We start from the raw sequence: 23,749 nt of genomic DNA on the forward strand, positions 1-23,749 counted from the left end.
CCAAAACCCCCCGTTTTGCCAGCGCCAGGGCACGAGAGTGGCCGTTGCCCACGCCGGGAGCAATTCCCAAAGGGGCATGGTGGGTCCTGGGCAGGCGCGTGTCCCCTGCCATGTCACATGCAATGGACAGGGAGGGACCGTGTGCAGGGACGTGAGCGTGGGAGGGGAGGGAAGGAGAGCTGCCGAACTCCCCCAGGCAAGGAGGTCCTCCTGGCTGCTGACATACGAAGCCAGCAGGAGAGAAACCAGAGCTTTCGGAAGAGAAACGATTTTGGGGTCCAGGCTGTGGCTGACCAAGCAGGTTTTGAGGGGGAGGAGAGGGGATGAGGCTGTAGCTCGCTCCCCACAGCTGTGCTTCACCATGGGGCAGATGTGCTGCAGGGGCAGAGGATGCTCCAGAGCTCCCGCAGATCCCGGGGCTTCTTGGGACCCAGGAGACTTCCCCAAGGCCATACAGGCACCTTGCCTGGCACGGACTTCGGGAGGTGGCAAGACCCTCCGCGACCCTGCACGCAGCAGCGGGGGAGCTCTGCCCTTGCAGGGGGCAGGGGATGCTGCGGTGTGTGAGCTGGCACAGAGGCACCGGGCGGACTCGGCAGGCACAAGCCCGCAGGGCGAGCAGCAGCGTTGGGGCAGACAGGAGAGAAATGGGAGGCGTGAGGCACCCGGAGAGGGTCAGAAATTGCAGAGCAGCATTTGTGGCAGGCAAAGCCACCCGCAAGGCTCGTCCTGGAGACTCGCACAGTCGCGTGCGTGCTTGCGGAGGTTGCGGCGAGGCAGCGAGCCGGCAGCACGCGATGCCTGGGGGAAACTGCAGGCGCTGGGGGCCGAGCCCCGGGCTCTGCCGCCGGCCGGCAGCCGTGTGCGGGAACGTCCGCCTGAGCGGGACCCCCCGCCCCGGCAGGCTGGGAAAGAGCAGCGTCTCTGGAGACGAGCGGTGCCTTCGCTCCCTGGGCAGCGGGTGGCTGGTTGCAGACAACGCCGCCGCGTCGCAGCCCGTGCGTTTCGCAGCTGAGCCTGCGGCGCCGGGCGGAAAGGATCGCGGCGCTCCCCCCGGGTGCTTCCCAGCAGGTGCTCGCGCGCCTGCTCTGCGGAGAGCTGGAGTCACGCAGGGCCGCGGCGCGGGAGCTTCCTCTCGGGCCGGCACGGCTTCGCGCCGGAGGTGACTGCGTGCCTCTCCCAGCCCTTCCGACGCCGCCGGCCCTGCCGCCCGGACCGCTCTGCCGCTGCCGCCTCCCTCTTCGCAGGGAGCCCCTCTCAAATTCCCCTCCCTCTCCGGGGATCTCCAGCCGCCAGCCCAAACTCCTCGAGGGAAGCAAAGGAGCGTTATCAAATAATCCGGCTTCTCCGTGGGCCCTTCAGCCCCGACCTCTTTTCTGCAGATGGAGAAACCGAGGCAGAGAACTGGGAGCAGCAGCTCAGCCCCGGGCTCCTCAGGAGCGTGTTGGGCTGGCTCGTGGCTGGCTACGGCTCTGCGCGACGGCGGAGCTGGACCCCGGCAGCACCGCGGGGGCTTCGCCGCGGGGCTGCGGGCACCCGCTCGGCACCTGATTCCTCACGCTCCCGCGCTGGGCCGCGGTGCCGGGGAGGCAGCCCGGGGTGTCGAGGCCGGGGAGGCTGAGCATGGACACTCACGCTGCGAGGGCAGTGTCACAGGGTGGCTCCCGCCATCCCCTCCCTGGTGCCCCAGCCTTGGGCTCGCTATTCCCTGGGCAGGCTGCACAGCGCTCCCGAAACGAGCCTGGGGGCGATTAGCCTGCACCGAGCCCTGCGTTAGCTCCATGGGCACCAGCCCACATCTGTCTGTCTGTCTGCTTGAGCTGCAACGTCTCCCAGGCCAAGGAGGACAGAGAGGAATCAGCTAACAGGCGCTGGGGAAAGCAGTGGGCTGCGGGAGGGACTGTTTTGGCAGCTGGTTAAGAAAATCTCCAGCCCAGGAGAAGTTTGAGGGCTGTGGAAAGGGCAAAGATCCCAAACACCCGGATGCTTTAAAAGCAGGCTGGATGGACACGAGGGAATTGTGCCCTGGGGAAGGGTCCGGCCCCAGCAGAGAAGAGTCTGCGTAACCTTCACGTCTCAGCAGTCGGAGATACCCAAATTCGGTTAGACACGGAGCGAGACTCTGGGGTGCGAACTAGGCAAGGCAGCGATGATAACGCCGAGAGACGAGCAGCCCTAATTATATCCCTGCTTCTCCGGGCTGCCGGGTTCCTGCTATCAGGAAACGCGCTCAGACAAAACTGCGGTGAGAAGGCACCTCCATGTAGGAAGGCTGTTTCACGTCTGAGTAAAATACAGAGGGAGGTAAAAAGAAAAAAAACGCTTTGGAAATTCATTCCGGATGCACCAGCAGGGACGCTTTTCCGGCTTGACTCCAGCCGCTTTGCCTGGAGCCGCGTCGCCTCGCGCCCTCGAGCCTGGGGCAGACCGGGGAGAGGGACCCGCTCTGCCCCGGCTGGAGCCGGCTGTCACGTCCGCTGCAGCCCCAACGCAGGGAGCTCCCGAGCAAGGTCCCCTTGCAGGGCGCGCCGCAGGGAGGGCCGCGCGCCCCGGGGACGGGACCTGCTCTGCCACCGCCCCGGCTCGTCACGGAGCGGCGCCGGCGGCTCAGTCGGGGCAGAGCAAGGCTGCAGCGTGCGTCGGCACGCACCCGTCCGGGGTGCAAAGAGGAGGGCACGGCGAGGGAGCGAGGCAGAGCCTGGCACTGCGCTCGCAAGCACAGCCATAAACGGTCTGCCAGAGCCTGCCGAGCGCCCGGGGCCGCAGCCCCGCCGGTGCCGCGCGACGATGCCGTCCTCGATCTTCAAGTTGTACGGAAATGGGGAGAGGAAACGCTCGATGGGCAAAGGCAGGCCGGGCCAGGAGGGAGATGGGGAGGTGAGCGGGCGGGCGAGGAGCCCTTCGAGGGCGAGCAGCTCGGCCGGGCCGCGGCCAGCCGGGCCGGCGGCGCTTCGCTCCCCTGGTCAAACACGCTAATTTGGGCACGTTGCTTCTTTCAGATCACCAGAAGCTGGAGCGGGAAGCTCGGATCTGCCGTCTCCTGAAGCATCCCAACATAGGTAAGCGCGTGCTGCTCTCTGCCAGCGCCCGGCAGGCAGGGCGAGGAGCAGAGCAAACCCTCCCCACGCCGCCGGGCTCCCTCCCCCTCTCCGTCCCCTCCGCCGCGCCGAGCCCCGGGCCCCCGTCAGCGATTCAAGGCTGATTCAAGGGCTGTTCCTCCTGCCCTCGCCCGCCCGCAGCCGACGCCGCTGGCGCCCGGGGCTGCGGGGCGAGACGGGGCGAGATGGGGCTCGGCCCGCGGGGCTGCACGGCAGCCCGCCGCCTCCATCCGGGGAGCGGTGCCTGGCTCTGCAGCCTCCTCTTCCTCAGGCGGAGGCAGCGTCTTCAAACGGGGTCACGAGCAGAAAGGCCTCCGCCGCGCGTGGGGGGGGGGGGGGGGGTTTAAGTAGGTCCTAACTAACCCACTTGGCCCTACCTCCTGTCCCAGAAGCAGGGCTCCGGCAGGCTGGAAGGAGACTATTTTTACTCTTCTCATGCACTGTGGATACTTTTTTCCTCTGCATGCTCCAAAAAGAGACTCCAGCTCGGAGCAGCAGCAGAGCTGGGCGCGTGGGAGGAGCGATGGCGGGGGGAAGTGAAGACATTCCCACCGACCGTCCATCTGAGAGTAGCCTCCTTCGGAAAAGCTGTTTCAGGAAAACTCCTGAGCCCCTGCAGAAGACAAAAATAGGCCAGAAGGAGAGAGGGGGGGAGGGGAGAAAATTGCAGCAAAAATCCCAAACCCGAGCCCTGACAGGGCTGCTGATAGGCACCGGCAGTCGCTCCGGCTGTTCCTGGCGGGCGCCCCCGGGACCGAAGCCACGGGGAACGCAGAGCCGGGGACGTGCTCACCCCGACGGGCTCCTGCACCGCTGGCGAGGGCACTGCAGCACAGCGCGGGAGCTCAGCAGCCCCGGCCAGCAGCGCGGAGGGTTCCCTTCAGCCGAGCTCTTCCCTTGCAGATCCAGGCGCGCTGATCCAGGGCCAGCGGGATCAGCCACGCACTTTACCCGTGAGAGGCCAAACTCTGCATCCCCCCATTGCTGCAGCCTCCACGCGGCACGTGGCAGCCGGGGCGAGAGGCGAAGCGGTGCCGGCAGCCTCCCCGGCTCCGGGCTCCCCGCGCCGGGGGGGGGGGGATCCCACCTCGCCCCCCTCCCGCCGCTCGCTCACGCGCGGGCGCACGGCTCCCACCTGATAAATCTTTCAGAGGAGACGGAGCCTGCCAGCTTCAATCTGTCTCAGGCAGACGCCTGCGCAGCCGCGCCGGGTCTCCGGGGGGTCTGCAGACCCCACTGGACCCAGCAGCTGCGCGTCGCAGCCCGCAGACCTCTTGAGCCGGGCGGGAATGAGGGAGGAGACTTTAAATTCAGCTTTTAATGCTGTTATCACATAGTTTGGGTCTGGCTTTTCCCCTTGTCGAGCACCTTTAGGGAGACACATGGGTGCAGAGCAGAGAAGCGACCAAGCAGTGAGTTCAGCCTCCCTGGACCACAACGGCCGCCGGGGCCTTTCCTTCTTCACCAAAATTTACACGGGCATTGCCGAGACTTGTAGGAAACGCAGTATAAAGCACTAGCAAGATGTGATAGAAAGGCAGGAATCCACCCCACGAGCGCAGTGAGAGGGAGCAGGCGCTGCAGCAGGGGACCTGCCCTGTCCTAGCGCCCTGTGGTGGGCACAGGAGCGCTGGCCGCGTCCACGCTGAGGTTACCATTAGGTACCTGCATCCCTCTGGCCCTGTCCCCCATCCTTATCACCCCAGGGTTTCCACACGCAAAACGCCCAGCCCCGGGCTGCCCCAGCGTCTCACTCCCGCCGTCCTCCCTGCCTCCGTGCCGCCCGCGGGGCTGGCAGGGTCTCCAGCGGCGGGAGCGCCTCGCCGCGGAGCTGGAGCGTGGGGCAGGACACCAGCGCGCCCACGCGCCGCGGGACCCCCAGCCACGAGGCCCCGCGCTGTGCTCAGCCGCGGGGCGGCTTGGCGGGATGTTTTACACCCCTTTCTCTTTGGCCTTTTTCCTCTATCTCCTCATCCTGATTTCTCCTCCCTCCTGCTCCTGTCCAGGCTGAGGATCGGGCTCCCATTGCTCTCCTCCCTGTCCAACACCGAGCGCTGCTGTCGGTGACCTGCACAGATGGCCACCTTGGAGCAGCTGTGGCCAAGTAGGCCCAGCTGGAAGGGGTTAACAGCATGAGCTGCTAACAGGCCTAGTCGAGCTGCTATTTATACCGAGCGGCTGTTCTTTCCTTCCCTTACTGCTCCTGCTGCCTGGAAACCTCAGCAAGCAGCTTCCCTTGCATGCAATGCAACAGGCTAGTTGCCTGCAGAGGAGCTGGAACAAGCTGCGCTGCTGCAGGCCAGCGCTAACGAGGAGGAAACGGCCCTGCTGCTGCTGGGAGTGCAAGGGAAGCAGGGGACAGCTTGGCCGGGGGGGGGTCCCTCACTGCCTGTGCTATGGAGGTGCACCCCAGGGCTTTCTTGGCCTGGAGCCTCCTGCGGCAAGTTCTTGCCCACCCCCATCTGCTGTGGGGACAGTGTGCCCTGCAGCTAGGAACCCCCTAGATGAGTGTCTCCAGGAACTGGCTCTCCTGTTGCACCCAGGAGAGGTTTGCCCTAGGAAGCTGCAGGTGGTGAAAGGCAGGTTCAAGTCCTTGTAACCCCACAGCTGCTTTGTGGGCCCTGGATAATATATCAGGGAAAGCTGCAGGTTTTGGCCGTATGCACTTCTGTGGTGGTGCTTTGGCTACCCTTCCTCTGACTCTGAAGATGGAAACTCTATCCTGCTCTTTCCTTAGCTCTTGGCATGGTGCTCGAGAAGGTCTGGCTGGGCACAGCTCTCCCCGTTTGCTCTTTCTGGCTGGGGGCAGCAGCAGTTACCTCTCAGACCAGGCTATATTTAGAGTGACTGCTCTGTGTTTTACCCTCTGGAGTTCTGGCAGGCAGAGGCGACGGGGCTTCCCTGAGCAGAGGGTGTATCTGGACCATTTGTTTATAGCAGCTATAATACGATCGCCCAATCTGTGCTGAATTGGTCTAATCCTCTTTTGAACATTTTGGATCCTGCAGGATCCCAGGAATGATACCCCCAAATCCTTGTCAGAGGGGATGAAACAGGTAGGAAATGAGTTTCTTATGACAGAAGAAGGCAGGAAAGCTGGGATTAAGTGTAAAAGGAAAAATACTGAGCAAACACAGGTGTCCTGAGTGTGGGAGCAATGTCTGGAGGCTTGCAGTAGGGGAGGGGGCAATAACCATTAGATGAGATGAGCAGCCGTGTGTCAATACTCAAGGCCACAGGAGAGACCCACAGGACAGATGCAGTCAGGCACAGCAAGCCTCTTCTGACAGTTATTTGGGAAGAAATTGGGCCAAGGGGTGACGTGAGCATTGCTGGCAGGATGGGGAGCTGCCCTGGGACTTCGGCTGCCAGGGCCACCTGTGGTTAAATGACTCAACCCCGTAAGTCTCTAGAGATGCTGAGACCTCTGCACGGGGGGTGGTGGGCTTTCCCACAAGCGATCTAGGCTTCTCCAAATTCCCCCTTTCCCCAGCTCCCGCACGCTCCGGTGCCCGTTCCCCCTTCCTGGCTCTTGTTCTTGGCAGCTGCTGGAGCTGCCCGCCGAGCTTGGAGGCAGGGTAACACCAGCAAACCATCATTTTGCTGGCACCGGGAGGCACCCTGCACCAGGATCTGGGCTTGTTTTTTCTCCTGGCTGCCTCAGGCTCCAGTATGAAGGATGTTTCCCGCTGATTTAGCTGCGCTAAAATCAGCTAGGAGCTAAAACTCGCACACAAATATTTACCTGAAAGGTTTGGACATTTCCCCATGCAGCTCTGAAAGGTGTTGAAAGTTGTCTCATACTGAAACCAGGTGACAAGCAAGAAAAGGTTAAATATTTACAGCTGCAAAGAAATCAGAACAAAATGTAAGATTCTGGGACAGGGGATGCTGGATTCTGCTCTGATTTACGTGCCGGGCTCTTTTTATCTGCTCTACCTTCTTTCTGTGCCTTTTCCCTTACTGTGTATCTGACTGCGAAACTGTGAGCAGGGAGCGAAGTCTAAATGTTAAGGATCGGGCAAAAGCCTGGCAGGGAGTGCACAGGCCAGGGAACAGCAGCTTTGGGCGCTGTGCGATGTGCCCCGTGCCCGGCAGGAGCGAGTGTCCTTCGGAGGGGCGAGCGGACAGGGCGGGATGCCAGCCCCCCCTCCCCTCGGAGCAAGGGAGGGGGTGGGAGAGCGTTCCTCCTTCTGAAGGAAACTTATCCCTCGGTGATTCCTGGGTATCCCCGATGTGAGACGTCCCAAGGAGAAAAAGAAGGTCACAAAAGGCCGAAACTGCCCCGCTGCCAAGGGCCTGGCAGCGGCGCGTCTCGGCGGAGCCGCCTGCGCTCGGGCACCGCTCCCGAGCCAGCCCCTCGTCCCGGGCGTCGGAGGGCAGCGCTGGCCGGGCGCGTGTCTGCAGCGCTGCCGCGGCCCCCCGCGCCGTCCCTCGGTTCGGGCACGGCCGTGCAGCCTCGCGCCGCGGCGGGCGCCGGCGCTCGAGCGGGGATGTCCCCCGGGGAGCTGCTGTAGCGCCTGGAGCAGGGAGGGGAAGTGGCCGCTGCCACGTTCTGCCCTTCCCGAGTTCCCGCTGTGCCCAAAGGGGAGCAAAGGTTTTTCTCATGGCCAGGAAAGGTCCTGGAGCTGGGTTGGAGCCAGGCCGTAACCCCTGTAACCGTAACCCTCTTGTTTCCACCGCAGTGAGGCTCCATGACAGCATCTCTGAAGAGGGTCACCACTACCTGATATTTGACCTGTGAGTCATAGTTAAACTTGGTCCTTAATTCACGACGAGCTGCATGCCTTTGCCCTTCCGCGGGCTTGCCCGGGCCCCAGAGCTTGACACCCTGGACTTGGGGCCGGTGCTGGACTGTGTGTCCTGCGCAACCTGTCGAAATCATGCAGCTTCTTCCATCTTCCCCTTGCACAAGCCTTTCCAGCATGGGGTGGGTTGAGCCTGCGGGGCTGGATCCAAGTCCTTGACCCGTGCAGCCAGCAGGCTGCTGCTCCCTGCCCTGTGTCCCAGCACGCTGCCTGGCTTGCCCAGCACCGTGCGGGGCTGCTCCCAAGGGCTGTGCGTGGTGCAAACTGCCTCAGCTCCGTCCCATGCCAGGTGGAGGTGGCCAAGCCTAACTCTGCACTTGCTTTGCTCTCAGGGTCACAGGCGGGGAGCTGTTTGAGGACATCGTGGCCAGAGAGTACTACAGCGAAGCAGATGCCAGGTGAGCAAGGAAAGGTGCCAGGCAGCAGAGGTGGCAGCACGCATCTCCCCTGGGCTGCTGCTCTGCAAGGTCCAAGCATTTGGCTTTTTGCAGTACAAGCTTCCTCCATGCTGAGTGGCATTTTACAGCTGCTCCTTGAAGCGTACTCATGAACCAGATGTGTAATGCTGCAAAAAACTCATTTTAACTTGCTCATCTCCTGTTCCAAGAGCTGTGTGTGTTATCACAGGGCTAGTCCCTCATGTTGAACCCAGGCAGCTGCTGGTCAGTGCTCACAGTGCCCTGCTGCCCCAGCCACGGGCACAGCCTGACCTCCGTGGAGGAGCTGGGAAGCAAGGCTCACCAGGGTGGGAGCGAGCAACCAGGACCTGCCTGGTGCCCCAGTCAGCAGAGGGATAGCATAAATGTGCTATGATTCCTGCCATTTCCCTTTGCAGCTACATTACAGTCATTTGCAAACGTTTCTCTGGCTTTACCACTTGAAAGCGCTAATGAAGAGCAGCCAAGGCAGGCTGAGGAAGAGGATAGGCTGCAGCTACTCTCCCTCCTGTGCTGCTGCTGGCACATCCCAGGTGCCCTGCTGGGTACCGTTTCAGCCACTCTTTTGCTTCTCGCAGCTCGAGAAGGAGGAGGGCGATAACGTAAGCCTAATTTCATGGAAGGGACTTGATTTGGCTGAGGTCATCCACATTGCCTGGCACAGCGCTTGGAGCAGTCTCTGATCCCGATGTGCCTGGTGCCGTGCCCATGACTTTGCCCCCTGCATGTGGAGTAGCCCACGTGAGGGAAGATGAGCATGGCCGGCACGAATGTCCGAGTGGTGGTAAACTCTCTGCATGGAAAATATCCCCTATTTATAGACATAAAGTGATCTTTTTATTTAATGTTCTGCCTGAGTCCACTTACAACCCATCCACTTATTAGTGTCATATAAATATATATGTAAATAAAGACCTTGTGCTTTGCAGACAGCTATTGTGGAAAGAAAGTGATCATTGCCTCGTTCTTTTCCCTTTTCTCATGCATGGGGTAGAGCTAGGGTTTAATGAGCTATATATAAAGTGAGCAGGCACAGTGAGAGCCACCTGCATTAGATAAGATGAGGGAAATGGGGCTGAAGTGAATGTTAGCTTTGTCTGAAGAGCTCATCTGCTCTGCCTGGTGTAAGAACCCAAATCTGGGCTGATGTTGCGGCTCCACTGCCAGTACCAACTCCATGTTGCGTATGTGGGAAACCAGTTGGCTTTTTCAGCTCCTTATCCCTGGGCAGCATGTGAGTTCCTGCATAGCCTCAGCACTCCTGCTCTGCCAGGGTTGGGTGCTGAGCGAGCCCTGCCTGGGTTTTACTGGTAGCTGGGTTACAAGTGCTTTGTGCCTCGCAGGCTGCAGGTATATGGCATTCAGCAGAGATGCTGCAAGACTGCTGGTGGGATGGGGTGAGGGTGATGGAAGATTAAATGTAGGTGAATAGATGTGTCTATGGAAACTCTGCTTGCAGAACACTTCTGAGCTTTTTCCTTCTCCCACAGCCACTGCATCCAGCAGATCCTGGAAGCTGTCCTGCATTGCCACCAGATGGGGGTGGTACATCGGGATCTAAAGGTAAGAGCTGCAGGATGCAGGGACCTCTATGATACAAAACCCCATGCAGTAATGTTCAGATAAGCCTTGCCCTATCATGTCTTCTGCGGTATTTGAAATGCTGCAGAGAAGAGTGCAGTGTAGGAGCTTTGGGAAAGCCACAGAGCACAGAGAAGCTACAGGGCTTAAAGACACAAGGGAGAGGATGAAGAGGTCTTTGTGGTCCAAGGTCATCTAAAGAGCCAGTTTTCTTCCCAGGAAGATGCAGCTTGGCTCAAGGAAATACGTTGCTGTGGAGAGAGAGAGATGGGCAGGACAGCCTGGGGACAGAGGTAGGGAAGTGCTCCCAGACAGGACAGGGAATGACTGGAGGATGGTGACATATTGCAAAGCTTCAAACTTCCTGGGAACACCAGAGCACAGAAGAAATGAAGAGGGACAGCATATGTAGGCAGCAGTGCTCTGAGCCTCTGGCATCGCTGTGCTGCTCAGCACTGCAGGGTCCCTCTGTTGTCACACCACAAGTCTGGTTGCAATGGGCTGAGTTTGTCACCAGTTCCTGTGCCCCAGTTTCTCCCCATGCAAACCACAGGCTTCCTGTGCGCTGGGTCTTTCTGCTGTGGCACCAGGACACATAGCAGGTCATACTAATCAGGAAGCACATACAGATCCCTTAGTCCTGCATTGGGAAGCTCCCCCACAGCAGCAGAGCAGCTCATGGTCAGCTGGTCTGAATATACAGTGGGAAGGTGGCTGTCATGGATCTCCCAAACTTCACTTCCTTCTGCAGCCAGAGAACCTGCTGCTGGCATCCAAGCTGAAAGGAGCAGCTGTCAAGCTGGCTGACTTTGGCCTCGCCATTGAGGTGGAGGGGGACCAGCAAGCATGGTTTGGTGAGTAGGAATGGCCTGAAGGTGGGTTATTTTCCAGCCCTCTTTGGCACATGGTTAAGTAGGACCACTGAGGCCTAGGAGTGCCCCAGGACAGGCATGTGTCTCCAGGACCTAAATACCAAGTTATGAGAGTGCCCTGGCAGAGGCAGTCTAGGAGGTACAGTGGGGAAGTTGTAGTTCAATGATTCCAGCTGTACCAGTTGAACCAGTCCATATGTTGATCCAAAGCATGAGCAAACAGCTCAGTAGGGATTCAGAGTCACCAAGATGCTCTGGGGAGCTGGACAAGCAGGCAGTAGCGGAAGACCCATATGTGAAAACCCTCCAGATCCTGAAGGTGCATGTCAGAGCACCCCAGGCTCCTGATGTTTTGCTTCTGTCACTGGTTGTTTGCTGAAAGCCATAGGGTCAGAGGGGTTTCACCAGGGAGGTTGACAGTCCCCAGGAAAGGGCTTTTTGCAGTTTTAGAGGTTGATCTGAGATCAGCTAGAGAGAAGCATCATTCTCAAGCCTGTTGCACGCTCTGCTTCTAGGCTCAAGTCTTGCACCTCATTAGCTCACCTTCCCCTAACCCTCATCGATTGCATTACCCTGGGGATGCAGGAGACCACTCGGGCGTAAATCCGTCAGGGAAGTCAGAGGATTGGGCTTGACATACATGTAGCCCCAAGGTGCACGCTCCAGAAGCAGACATCCCTCATGCCCCCAGCGTGGTGAGGGGCTCAGTGCCGCTGTGATCCCCTGCATGCCGAGTGTCTAACACCAACTGTCCCATCAGTTCATTACGTGCCGGGGCTGGGGCAAACAGCTCTCCCGCAGCGGCTGGTCAGAAGCCAGGCATTGCTGGCACATGGTGATGGGCTGTCTCTCCGGGGTCACTAGGTTTTGCTGGCACTCCGGGATACCTCTCCCCAGAAGTGCTCCGGAAGGATCCCTATGGCAAAGCTGTGGACCTGTGGGCTTGCGGTAAGTCAGACTGGGGTTGAAAGGCCGGGAGTGAGAGCAGCTGTGCAGGGTCAGGCAGGCTGTTGAACCAGCGTATCCTGAACCACGGTCACAGGACACCTCTGAGGGATGCCAGGGCAGTGTTCACCCTTGAGGGAGCTGTCGCTTGCACTGTGCTGTCCCTGGAGCAGCATCTCTTTCCCAGCCCACCAGCACCTTTCTCTGAAAGATCAACCTCCTTCCTCCAGACCCAAAGCCCCTGGCATGGGAGCTGCCCACCCAGGGAGCCAGGGCACCGCAGCCACAGGGATCTTCACACAGCCTGCGATGCGGAGGAGGCATCGCCAGCCCTCTCACTTGCACTCACGCGTGCGGCTGCCTGGCCCACATGCCTGGATCGACTGCCTCTCTCCCCAGCCACTGAGCACATCAGCGTGGAGCTGGGCCTGCCAGCATGGCTTTGCCATTTTAATTAGGGAGCAAATTGTCCCATTTCCCTGAAACTTTCTCAATTTCTCTTCTGGAGCTGAAACTGCCCCCAGTTTGGGTCTGTTCATACCTGCAGCGATATAAACCCTCTGCCACTTACCAGCACCCCTAACCCACGTCTGCTCTCCCTCTCTTGGACAGGAGTCATCCTCTACATCCTGCTGGTCGGGTACCCTCCCTTTTGGGATGAAGACCAGCATCGCCTCTATCAGCAGATCAAGGCCGGGGCCTATGATGTGAGTGGGTTTGTCTTCCTCTCCTCTTTCACTGTCTCCCTTCTTTCCTGCTGTCCCCATGCTGCAATCTGCTGTTCTAGGGCAGCATATGCAACGAGTTCAGGTGGATGTGAGCTGGTTTTCTTCTGCTCTACTCACAGAGGGTCAGTTAAGCTGCCTAACCCACATGTGCTGTCCGGACATGCCATGCAGGACAAATAGGTGTTATCCTCAGCCTTCTGCATTTCCCCTTCTGCTTCTGCTCTGCTCTCCACTGTTCTAGCTGGCAGCTCTTTCCAGCTGGTACAGCAAATCCCTCTGTCCAACCATGTCTGATGAGCAGAAGCAAAGAGTTGAAGGAGAACTAGCCTTGGGAGATCTGAGAAGGGCTTCTACTTCCACTGCCTGTCATCGTCTCTCACTCTGCTCCCTTTACTTTGGCAGTTCCCCTCCCCTGAGTGGGACACGGTCACTCCTGAAGCAAAAGATCTCATCAATAAGATGTTAACCATAAACCCATCCAAACGCATCACAGCAGCAGAGGCTCTGAAGCACCCCTGGATATCGGTGAGTTGGGCAGGCATTCACGGAAAAGGCTAGACGTGATGGACAGAGGGAGGGACGTGAGGGCATTCCCACCAGTTCTGGCATGAGTATTTCACATCCATGACCAGGAGCAGGGCACGCAGCGGAGACTACAACCTGCGAGGGTGCAGCCATACCGCTCGCACCTCAGTCTGGATCGGGTCCTAAAGGCAGGAATATGCTGGGACCCTGCACCACGGGCTGACCCCTGCATGGCCAGGCAGCTGAGGCATTAACTCGGCTGGCTCAAGAGAGTCAGTAATTCCTGCTGCCTATTAAAGTTTTATCTGCTGCCGTTGCTGCATCAGCTACAGCCCGCGCCTGAGCCGTGGGAGACGGCGCACGTGTTCGTGTGTGTGAGAGCGGGGGCATGCTTCCCCCGCCTCACGCTCAGCCCGCCTCAATGCCTGCTCTCCTCTTCCTCCTTCTCTAAGCTGAGTCTTTCTCCTCGCAGCACCGTGCTACCGTCGCATCATGCATGCACAGGCAGGAGACTGTGGACTGTTTGAAGAAATTCAACGCTCGGAGAAAGCTGAAGGTAACTTTCATGCTCTCCTTTCCCAGCTGGCTGGAAAATGCGTGGCAGGATGATTTGGGGTTCGTTCCCTGTGTGGAAAAGTCCAGAGTGTCTCTCTGGAGTCACTGACTCAGGTTTTGGGGGTGATGCACATTGGGGATCTGCCCCAAAGGAGGGAAAAGAGGCCGACGTGTGCCAGTGGCTGCATCAGGCATGCAGTGCAGGACTAATAGGTGTTATCCTTGCCCTTCTGTGTTTCCCCCTCTGCCTGGGGAAGGGCTACCCTGAAGTCATGCACTGAATCACATAGCAAGACTGTGGCTGCACTGGAAACTGGGGTTAGGGAATTTCCCCCTGGGGACAGTGTCAGAGAGCACCTTCGGGTGGCAGGACACAGAGGCAAGCAAGACCCCTTTGCCTGATGCAGGGGCCAAATGAGCCACGTTGCATCTAGTGAGTAACCCAAGTGATGCGTAGGCAGGCAAAAAGCTGAGGCACGGCTGACCCACACCAGCAGCCCCACAGACTTCCCTTTCCTGGGCGCTGATGTGTTCAGGCCGGCTCTGAAATCCCGGGATCCCCGTGAAGAGCTCAGCCCTGTGGCTGCTCTGCCCTAGCCAGTGGCATCCTGCTGGGAACTGGCTCTGGACTGGTTTGGAAAACAAAATGCTTGCCCTAGAGCCAGTAACATCAACCGCTTCCTGCAGCTTCTGCCGGCTGTGGGGAGGGCTCTGACCTGCGCGATAATCAGACCCGTTAGCGTTTCAGGCCTGAATGCGCTGTGGCATAAAGCAGTATAGCTGTGGGCTGCTAACAAGATTATCAAGAAAAGAAACTGGCTATAAGCTATTATTACCTTTCAGCTAGACAAGTAATCAAATTAGTTCAGGCATGTACTTCAAAATAGTAATCCATTACTGTGACCAATTAGTCTGAAGTAATCTCATTATACACTAAGAAACTAGTAGAGTCAGTTGGAAGAGGAGAAGTATTTCTATAAACATCTTGCAATGTTGTTCTTTGCTGCCATGAAAAATTCCCACTCCGCTGTTGTTAGCAGGCACGACTTTAATTACAATAAATACAGTTCCGCTCCGAGTGACTCGCCTTTCAACCAGCTGCCCTCCCCGCTCAGTGGTGTCTCTCCACACCCACAGCAGAACGAAACTGAAATCTGCCCTGGGATATTTAATATCCCTTTAAACTCAGAGGAAAGGCAGGTTCAGAGGATGCAACCCAATGCCCTGGCATCGGGGCTAAGGAGTCGGGTACCGAGGCTGGTTTTGATGGCAGGAGGGGAATATTGGTCCATAGGCCAGTTCCTCCCAGCAGATCCTCAGGGAGGCAGGTGATGAGTGGGGCCTTCCTCCCGGGGCGCCGAGGGGGCAGTGTGGGAAAGCACAGCGCGCCGGGGCCCAGCGCACCCTTTCCTTCCTGCCTTTTCTGTGTTTCAGGGAGCAATCCTCACCACCATGCTGGCGACACGCAACTTCTCCGGTAGGTGCCGTCTCCGGGGCTCTAATCCTGGCTTTGCCCTTGCCCTTCACCGAGGGGCCCCGGGAAGCCTGCTTCGCCCTGGAGCCCAGCTGCTGCTGGCTGCCTCCTCCCTCTGCCCCTTCCTCTGGTCCTGAGGGTGGCTGCCCTGGGCCTCGCCGTGGAGTTAAGGATGCAGCCTGGTGCTCTGGGGACACTGGCACTTGGGGGGGGGACCTGGCCAGGCAGGAGAGCACCTTCAGGCTGGTGGCTGGCTTGAAGGGGCTGAGCTGAGGTGTAGCTGCCCCTAGAGGTTTGAGATTTCAGGGCTTGTGTGTGTCTGTCCATCTCACTCCTGTCAGGGTTTGGATGCCATGATAGGTGTGGGATGGGCTGGCTTCTGCTGTGCTGGGAGCACTCCCCAACGGGGGCTTCTTTTTCTCGAGGGTTGCATGGAAACATGGGAGCAGCCTGGCAGGGACCGAGTGCAGCAGCCCAGCCTGCACTGCGGGAAAGATCCCCACTCAGCCACTGCCTTGGCTGGGAGCTTCCTCCTCTGGGGGTATTCGGCTATTTGAAGCAAGCCTGGCAGCTGGGATCATCAGTTCCCAGCTGATTTCCAGGCACAGAACCCAAAAGCAGCCAGTCAAGCACGATGCTATTTGCCTACTCAAACCCTCTCCAGCACCGGCCTTTGCAACCCATGGCCACGTGGTGCTCCAGGCCTGCTCTGGAGAGCCTGCGTACCCAGGCAGGATCCGACTCCCTCGTAATGCATGACCCCAGGGAGGTCTGTCAGGGAGGCTTGATTTGGACTAGCTGCAAGGGATTTCTGGCTTTGCAAGGAAGCAAAGCCAGTGATGCCACAGCAGCAGAGTGGGCTGAACGGGCTGGGGCAGCCCAAGCAGAAACTTGGGCAACAGGAACAACAGGAGCCTCTGCCCAGGGCCTGAGCGTGGCTATTTGGTGTTAGACAGGTTTTGCACTCACTCCGTGCAGGAGAGGATGAAGGAGAAGAGCTAGAGGTGCTGGGTCAGGTCTCTGTACAGGGAAAACATGCAGGTCCATCAGGGGGAGAGAGATGGGTGCAGGCAGGGAGGCACCAGGACCCACTGCTTCAGGATGGGCCTTGTGGCTGGGCAGCTTATGGTGGGGGCCCAGAGGTAGGATCAGAGAGGAGCAGAAGGGGTGTTTGGGGTGGTTTTGCTGAAGCACTGTGGGAGGGGGACAGGGGCTCCCGGGCCTGGCGAGGTGCTGGGGAAGAGCGTACCAAAGCTGAGGCTGGGGTTTGGTATCTGCATTTGTCGCGGGGGGATTGCGCTGACACATTTAGCACTTGTGGGCAGCCTGCAGCGGGGCTGGAGGAGTTTAACAGCTGGGGGGATCTGATATCAGGCCCCGGTTGGGGAGGCGCATTGGGCACGGAGCATCAAAGGGCAGGAAATTCAGAGGCTGCTTTCCTGACCGCTGCCCGCCCCGTGCAAAGCCGGGGCACGCGGGTCCCCTGCCCGGCCCAGGGTGGGTTGAGCCCAGGCGGTCCCGTGCAGCTCCCCGTGGGCGCAGGAACCGCCAGGGAGCGGGTGGCCAGCAGCACCCCGGGGGGCTGGGGCAAAGCCAGCAGCGGTGGGTGGGCACCGGGGAAGGCGTCTGCTTTCCATCATTGTCAAAATGCGGGCTGCAGCTGTCGGGCCGGCGGGCCGGCAGCACATGATCCCGGCAGCATGGGGCTAAAATTAGAGGGCGGCAGGCGGGCGGGCGGGCAGGCCATTCCTCAGCGCCGTGCTCATTAGCCAACGCCACCCGACCGCAGCGGGCCGGAGCTGGGGTCCCGCCAGGGAGCCCCGTGCACCCTCCAGGCTCGGGCTGGAGCTCTCTGCCCAGCCCCAGGCGCTGGCCCCTCTCCGAGCCACCCCACAGGCTTGGTGTGACAGCAAGAGACGGGACATGCCTGTGGTAGAGAGGTGCCGGGGCAAGACGGGCCGGCGAGGTGGCCCGTGAGCACGGGGAGCTGCAGAGAGGTTGCAACAACAAGGGCTGGCAAGAGGAAGAGCCCGTTGCCTCGTCCCAGGGTGTCCTGCCCCTCCACTGCCCGGCATCATGCTGCTAATCCTCGTCCTACTGGTTCTGGTGCCCTGCCTGGCTCTCCTCACCTCCTTCCTTCTCTCTCCAGGAGGCAAAAGTGGTGGCAACAAGAAGAATGACGGCGTGAAGGTAAGCCCCCTCGCTGCCGCCCTCTCCCGCCCTGCTCCCGCGGCCGCTGGCGTGCCGCAGCGGGGGTGGCAGACGCTCCGCAGCGACAGCCCGCGCTTTGGAGGGAAGTTGTTGGCCGGTGCTTGGAGCGCGTCCCAGGGCTGCCGACCCACTGCCTGCCTCGGCATGCCCGCGTCCCCCCTCCCCGGCGGGGAGCAGTGCAGAGGCAATGTAGAGGTGGCTTTGCAGTGCGGTGAGTGGAGGAACCAGGCTGTCTCTTCAGCTGGGGAGAGGAGGGGCGTGCTGGGAGAATTTGCTTAATTGCCTGGAAAATATACCTGTCCCATGCCGTCTCTGATGGAGCAGGGAGGAGGAGAGAGGCTGAATCAAGAGAGGGAGGGAGGCAGCTTTGCACCTGAGCTCGGGAACTGCGGGTTCAGGCTGGCAGCAGCCATGCGTGGAGCCAAGCTGGAAGAGCCAGGGGTCACCAGCTCATGCATCGCAGCTGAGCTCCTGAGCAGCTCCTGAGCTGGGCTCTCCCCACAGAGCTCCAAGCCTCCACCCTCCAGGTGCCCCGTCTCTGGTGACACTTGGGTGCATTTACACTCAGCACCACTCCTCGCCCAGAGCACTCGGTTTAGAGACAGGAAGGATACACGTGCTTGGCAAAGCACTGAAAACAACCTGGTGCTTGGAGGACCTTGCTCTTGGGCTGCAGAAAGTGCTGCAGAACTGCCTACCCTTCTGCTCATGAGCCACAGCTCTTCTCCAGGACAAGACAGGCTCCTGGAGGCAGACAACTGCAAAAATCTGTCTGCCCAACAGCTTGTTCTGATGATAAAGAGATCTAGTGATCAGCAAGCTCTGTCATCCTTCTTCTCCAGAAGAGAATTACCCATGTAAAGGTCTTTCTCTCTACTTGCCTGTTCCCTAGGCCTCATGAATACCAGTGCTTGGCTGAGAAGTTGCGTGATTATATCCTTACACCCCCAGGGCAAGGATGCAAGGCATGAGCCGTGGGAGCCTGCTTGCAGCAAAGCCTCTTTTCTTTCTGTGGCCTTTTGTAGGGACCCAGCTGTTGACTTGTGGGGGGAACCGGGTTCTAGAAGAGCAGAGGCCTCAGCTGGCTTTTCCCCTCCTTCGTCCAATGTACAGTGGAGCCAGAAGTCTGGCAATGAATTGTTTCTCTCTCATGCCTTCCAAATCCAGTGACTGGGAGAGGCAAGGCATGCAAAGTTTAAGACCATACATAACCCTCCAAACCTAGGCTCAGCTCCACAGGAAAACATTCTGGCTACCCAACATTATTCTGTGGCCTGAAGTTGGTGGACTGAATTGCTATGAGAGGACATTGCTCTGGGATATGATCACAGGACATCATGTGATTTCCAGGATGGGATTGTTAGCTTTGAACAACAGTGCTGGCACAGAGGGGACTGGCCCCATGGGAGTCACAGCAACCCAGCTACCAGTCACTGCTGACCTGTCTTCTGCTGCTGGGAGTCACCTGAGAAGTGACCAGGTATAGCTGACTGAGTGTGAGTTGCTGGAGTGTAGGTAAGAGCAATTAGGAGGTGCTTTATTAAGCTGTTAAAGGACAGATTGGTAGATGGGAAGGCTTCATCAGGTGTGGTCCTGAATCTAATTTTCCAACAGGAAGGGGTAAGCTTGAATTTCATTCCTAGCATGGGGAGGGGGACAGGGTGATGTTAGAAGACCATTTACTAGTCCAACTTGCTAATGATATTCTCTTGGCCTTGGCAGTAGCTTTGAGGGTAAGTGCTATCTTGGGTGTGTGCTGCAGGTAGCAAAATAGCTGATTTGGGTAATGCCAAGAAATGTCCAAGAATGTACAGGAAGAGGAAGACAACAAAAGTGGAGGAGAGGTCACTCCCAACAGATGGCTATCTTTGACCACATTCAGCATTAGCATTCGTACATATCATTTTCCTGCCCAGCGTGGAGAGACTTGCAATGTAACTATCTTATGGGGACATAGAAAGTATAACAAGGAGGCTGATTTTTCTGGAGGAAGCTTTTAAGACTCAACATGGGCAGCTGGCAAAAGTCAAGTTGTATTCATTCCTTTTCATCTTTCTGGAAAAGCAGGGCAGGAGCCTGGAACACACCAAGGGTGGTCAACTGAGTGTATGTCTCTTGCACCTCACTGCAGAGTGTGGGAAGGTGGAGAGGGGAAGGACCTGCTCTTTCAGTGAGCAGTTTTGCTAGTTAGGCCATGGGGTGTGGTTGTCAGAAGAGTTGTGTCCCCATTTGGAGAAACCTGCTGGACTGACTTTCCCATGAGAGTAGGCAGGTCACAGACAGCCATGTCTGGAGCTCCTGCCCAAAGCCACGCAGGTGGACAGCAGATAGCTGGTGCTGCTGCTCCAGCCTGCCAGCACAACCCTCCAACAGTAGGTCTCTGCTAGTCCAGGCTGAGAGGGCTCAAAATTCACCCTCCCAAGGAGCTTCTTCCCCTACTAAAAGCATTCAGAAGACCAAAAATTCTCCATAAAACCTGTGTTGGGGGAGGACTTCCTCTAGGATGTCTGAGTCCCAGCATCTATGATACCTTCACTGCCCTGTGTAGTGTCGCATCTTGTCACATTGTAAACCAATGAAATCACTGCCCCATGTCACATCCTGTCCCGTCTTAAATTAATGAGCTCACTGCCCCGTGTTGCATCCTGTTACTGTATGTTCGAACTTAACGCGGTCACTGCTTTGTGTTGCATTCTGTTGCGTCCAGAATTTCTGCAGTTTACTGCCCCTTGTCATGTCCTTGGCTAGCAGAAGCTGTGAGCCCTTTCTGCAGCTTGTTTCCTCAGACAGTGTGATTCTGGCTGCTCCATTTCCCGTGAGATTCCTTCCAAAATACCACAGCTTATTGTGCCCTTTAGGACATCTGTTATGTTTCAGAGACGGAGGGGCGAGCTTTAATGTAGGACCCAGCAAGGGAAGGGAGAGTTCCACCAATAGAAGATAAGTCAGTGAAGGTGCTGGTGGGAACCATTTAGGTTGTGAAAGGAGGAATGAGTGGGAATGAAGATAGCAGTTTTTAACTGCAACCCATCCAAATACCCTGATGAGCTGCTGTATGGGCCTTTCCAGGGGATTCACACGGTATGTGCTCCTTCCCCCTCTGCTGGGTGGGCAGAGCTGCTGCCTTACTAAATGTGCTGGTAAAACACTTATTACTTGGTACTGCAGCTTCTAATTCCTGCACACTAGCATTTCCTGTCACCTTCTGTGACTCATGGTCTGGGAGCTGGAAGTGGAGAAAGGGCATGAGGCCTACGTGTACATCCCTTAAGCTCTCCACCAGATAGGTGGTGGAGATGGGGAGCAGAGCACAGAAAGGAAGGACGGTCCAAAGTAGTTTGGAGTTGCAGTCAGAAAGTTGGCTATGGGCTCATCTAACCAAAAGACCTTAAAGCCTAGAGGCAGCAGTCAAGGATGGAGATAAACGTGCATGTGTTAGGTCTTCCCTTTTGAGGAGTCCTGTCCTGACAAAAGGACTCTGATTGCACTCAAGATAGATTCCTGAATGGTGTATCTGCATTTCAGGGTAGAGCAGCAACGGCCATGCTGGCTCTAAACTAACATGCTTAGTACTGGAGACAAATCTAGGCCTAAAACTATGGAGCTAATTGGATGCCTGAGATGGTAGATTTGGCTTAGCATTTTAGCTTCCCACTCATGATGCCTAGATTCTATTCCTGTGACCCTGGTGGCATAGTTGCAAAGCCACCAGAGTGGTCACCTACCTCTAGGAAACTCCACTTTGGACTAGCCAGGGCCTTGGGATGAAGCAATAACAGAGACTGTAGTAGATCAGGAGAGAAAGGTGCTAGGAGAAACATGGGGAGGGGCCTTGCATAGCACCAGCAGCACTGCAGCCAGTGGCACATCCCTACAGGAGCCTCAAATTGGCCTGTTGCACTTTTGTTTGCCCCTACACGAGGACCATGAAGGGTGGCTCAGGAGCTGCTCCCTCTCATGTGCTGCTCTTTGCCTTTCTCACTCTGTGTCTCTTCCTGTTCCATCTCTTCTCCTTGTTTTTCCAGAAAAGAAAGTCCAGTTCCAGCGTTCAGTTAATGGTGAGTGTCCGTCGTCTTCCTCAATGCTGATATTGCTGGGCCTCTCAACATGTTCCAGCCTTCCCCCATTTTTGGAAGTTACTTCGGGGTAGGGAAGAAGGGACACTGGGGTTGGAGGGACATCCTCAAAGCCGTATCACCCACAAACCCCATTAACAGGGTTGGTGCAGGCACTTGCTGACCGCCAGCCGGTGGGAAGCCAGCCCTGGTTCTTGCTGATGGGTTCTCATGCCGTTTCTCCCAGTTCTCCTGACTCAGGTCTGCAGGCTGCATCGGTCCAAGGAGCCTTGGAGAAACACCTTCCATGCCTCTGCGGGGACTGTATGGTCATGGGACACCTTGCCAACCTACATCGGGGTATTATGGGTAATACATAAGCAAGGCTCTGCTGGGAAGAGCTAGCAGAGCCATTGCTCTAGCTCCGCTAGCAGAGTTGCCTTGATGGGGCTCCTGGAGAGAGACAGGGGGTCAGTACCCCCTCCCCAAAATCTGTGTAGTGCTCAGCTGTTTATTGGAAGAGCTGTGTCTCAGCCTTCGGTGGTCCATGTGGGTCTTGGAAGCACTCTGTTTGATTGTACATTTCTCTCCCTACTCTGCAGTCAGTGTGGTCTCTCTTACTCCTGCACAGTCCCCTCACTTCCTCTTTCTCATCCCAGTTCCTCCTCGCTGTTAATTTGTGCATTTCTCTTTATTGTATGGTCAACGTGGTGTCTTCCACCTCTGCACAGCCCCTCTCCCTGCCCTTCTGGCTATGCTCATAGGAACCTGCCAAACTGTCCCCTGGACCTGCCCCGTGTCTGTCCCCACAGGCGCTGGTAGGAAAGGCACCACTGTTCCTACGAGACCCTCCACAGCCCAGCTCTTGTGCCCTTGGCTACAAGGTGTGGAAGTCAGGGAGGGCTCTGCCATCACTACGTGAGAGCTGTGGTTGAGGATGGGTTTGACCTGCTGGCATTTTCCTTGGTTTCTGTCCGTTTGCACAGTCAAGCGCTGTGGGGTCGGACTCGGGGGGCTGTCAAACACACGAGCTCCTTCTTGTGCAGGGTGAAGACTGGTCTCACCTTCCTATCTCCTTTCTGTTCTTTGTTCAGGAATCATCGGAGAGCACTAACACCACCATTGAAGATGAAGACACCAAAGGTACTGGTGGGAGCACACAGGGAGAGAGAGAGGCTATTTCAGAGTGGCTTGCTTGGGCCATTAGTCTAGTCACCCCCAAGCAGATATTGCCTACAACAAAACCTACAGCAAGCAAGATTCCTCTGGACCATTCATAAGTTGCTTTCATTCATTATGCCAGCATGGACCAACGCCAATGCAGGTGGTTCCCCTGCTGATACGTTGCTATGAGCAGTTGTGTTGTAGCACTGCTGGAGAGGAGGAGGGGAGCACTCGCAAAAATGGAAGAGTTTCCTGAAAGCAGGCATGAAAATGGCTGGCTCAGAGAGGAGGCTGTTCACTCTGCACTGTCACGCTAGAGGCACTAGCACAGCATCTGGTCCACTCAGGAAGCTTGTGGTGGCCCTCATTGCACCATGTAGGCTGAAGGTAGAGTCGGACTCTGGGCAGCTTCAGCTCATTTGACCAAGGTGCTCACAGGTTCACTGTGGGGGAGGCACATTGCTCGCTACTCTCCTGGGATTAGTCGAGTCTCTGCATGGACTACAGTCTGCCTGCCCACACTACCCCATCCTCCTGCCCTCTTTGCCCACTTGCTACCTTTTCCTGCGTGTCCTTCTGGAGCAGTGTCACTTGCTGGAGGCAAAATAAATGGTACTTTGGGAATAACCTCCAGGGGAAATCCCTTCCTCATTCCCTCACTCCTTCCTGCATGTCAGAGCCAGCTTTCTAAGAATAGCCCAGGGAATAATTTATTGGTGCTAATTTGTAAAGTATCTCAATAAAATGAACTCGGCACAAAGCAAGATGGACTCTGGCCTGACATTAGAGTTAATTGAACATTTGTTCTCGCAGGTCATGGCTCCTATGAGAGAGGGCATGGAGGCAGAAGGTGCTCAGTCCTGCATTCAGAAAAGGGCTGCGGCTCCATATTCTTTTATGAATGACTCTCTCATGCTTGTGTACTCTTCCCCCTCCCATTTTACCAACCATGGTAAAAAATTAACTCACGCATACCACTGATTTGCATTCGAAACAGAGCCTCATTCATAAGCCCAGGGTTGTCTCTGACGGCTCCTCCTGACATCCCAGGGAGCCAAACCCACTTGTGCAGCATGGCCCTTGCCCAGCTCTGGCTGAGAACACAGTGGGAGGCCCAGGGAACCGGCTGTATGGTGGTGTGCCCTTTGGTGGCTCTCCCCTTGTGTTTTTTTCGGGGGTAGGTTTGTGAGAACTGGGCTTCTGGGGTCACTGGCCAGTTCACTCACCTTTTCTCCCCAGTTGAGACCATATTCTTCTGTCTTAGATGGAAATGAAAGTATCCCTTGACCCAGCCCT

General features: G+C 57.4%; 1 protein-coding gene across 1 annotated transcript in view; it reads left to right on the top strand.

Annotated features, from left to right (window-relative positions):
- Positions 1-23,749, top strand: part of CAMK2A (calcium/calmodulin dependent protein kinase II alpha) — a 35,700-nt gene that overhangs the window by 7,047 nt on the left and 4,904 nt on the right. Inside the window, exons 3-15 of the mRNA XM_062587533.1 lie at positions 3,000-3,059; positions 7,784-7,838; positions 8,239-8,304; positions 9,834-9,906; positions 10,676-10,778; positions 11,661-11,744; positions 12,354-12,448; positions 12,872-12,994; positions 13,467-13,550; positions 14,984-15,026; positions 17,173-17,213; positions 21,260-21,292; positions 22,384-22,432. Of these exons, the coding sequence (XP_062443517.1) occupies positions 3,000-3,059; positions 7,784-7,838; positions 8,239-8,304; positions 9,834-9,906; positions 10,676-10,778; positions 11,661-11,744; positions 12,354-12,448; positions 12,872-12,994; positions 13,467-13,550; positions 14,984-15,026; positions 17,173-17,213; positions 21,260-21,292; positions 22,384-22,432 (909 nt within the window). The remainder of the gene's footprint in view (positions 1-2,999; positions 3,060-7,783; positions 7,839-8,238; positions 8,305-9,833; positions 9,907-10,675; positions 10,779-11,660; positions 11,745-12,353; positions 12,449-12,871; positions 12,995-13,466; positions 13,551-14,983; positions 15,027-17,172; positions 17,214-21,259; positions 21,293-22,383; positions 22,433-23,749) is intronic.

Source organism: Rhea pennata, chromosome 14 (genome assembly GCF_028389875.1).
Source record: "Rhea pennata isolate bPtePen1 chromosome 14, bPtePen1.pri, whole genome shotgun sequence".
NCBI lineage: Eukaryota > Metazoa > Chordata > Aves > Rheiformes > Rheidae > Rhea > Rhea pennata.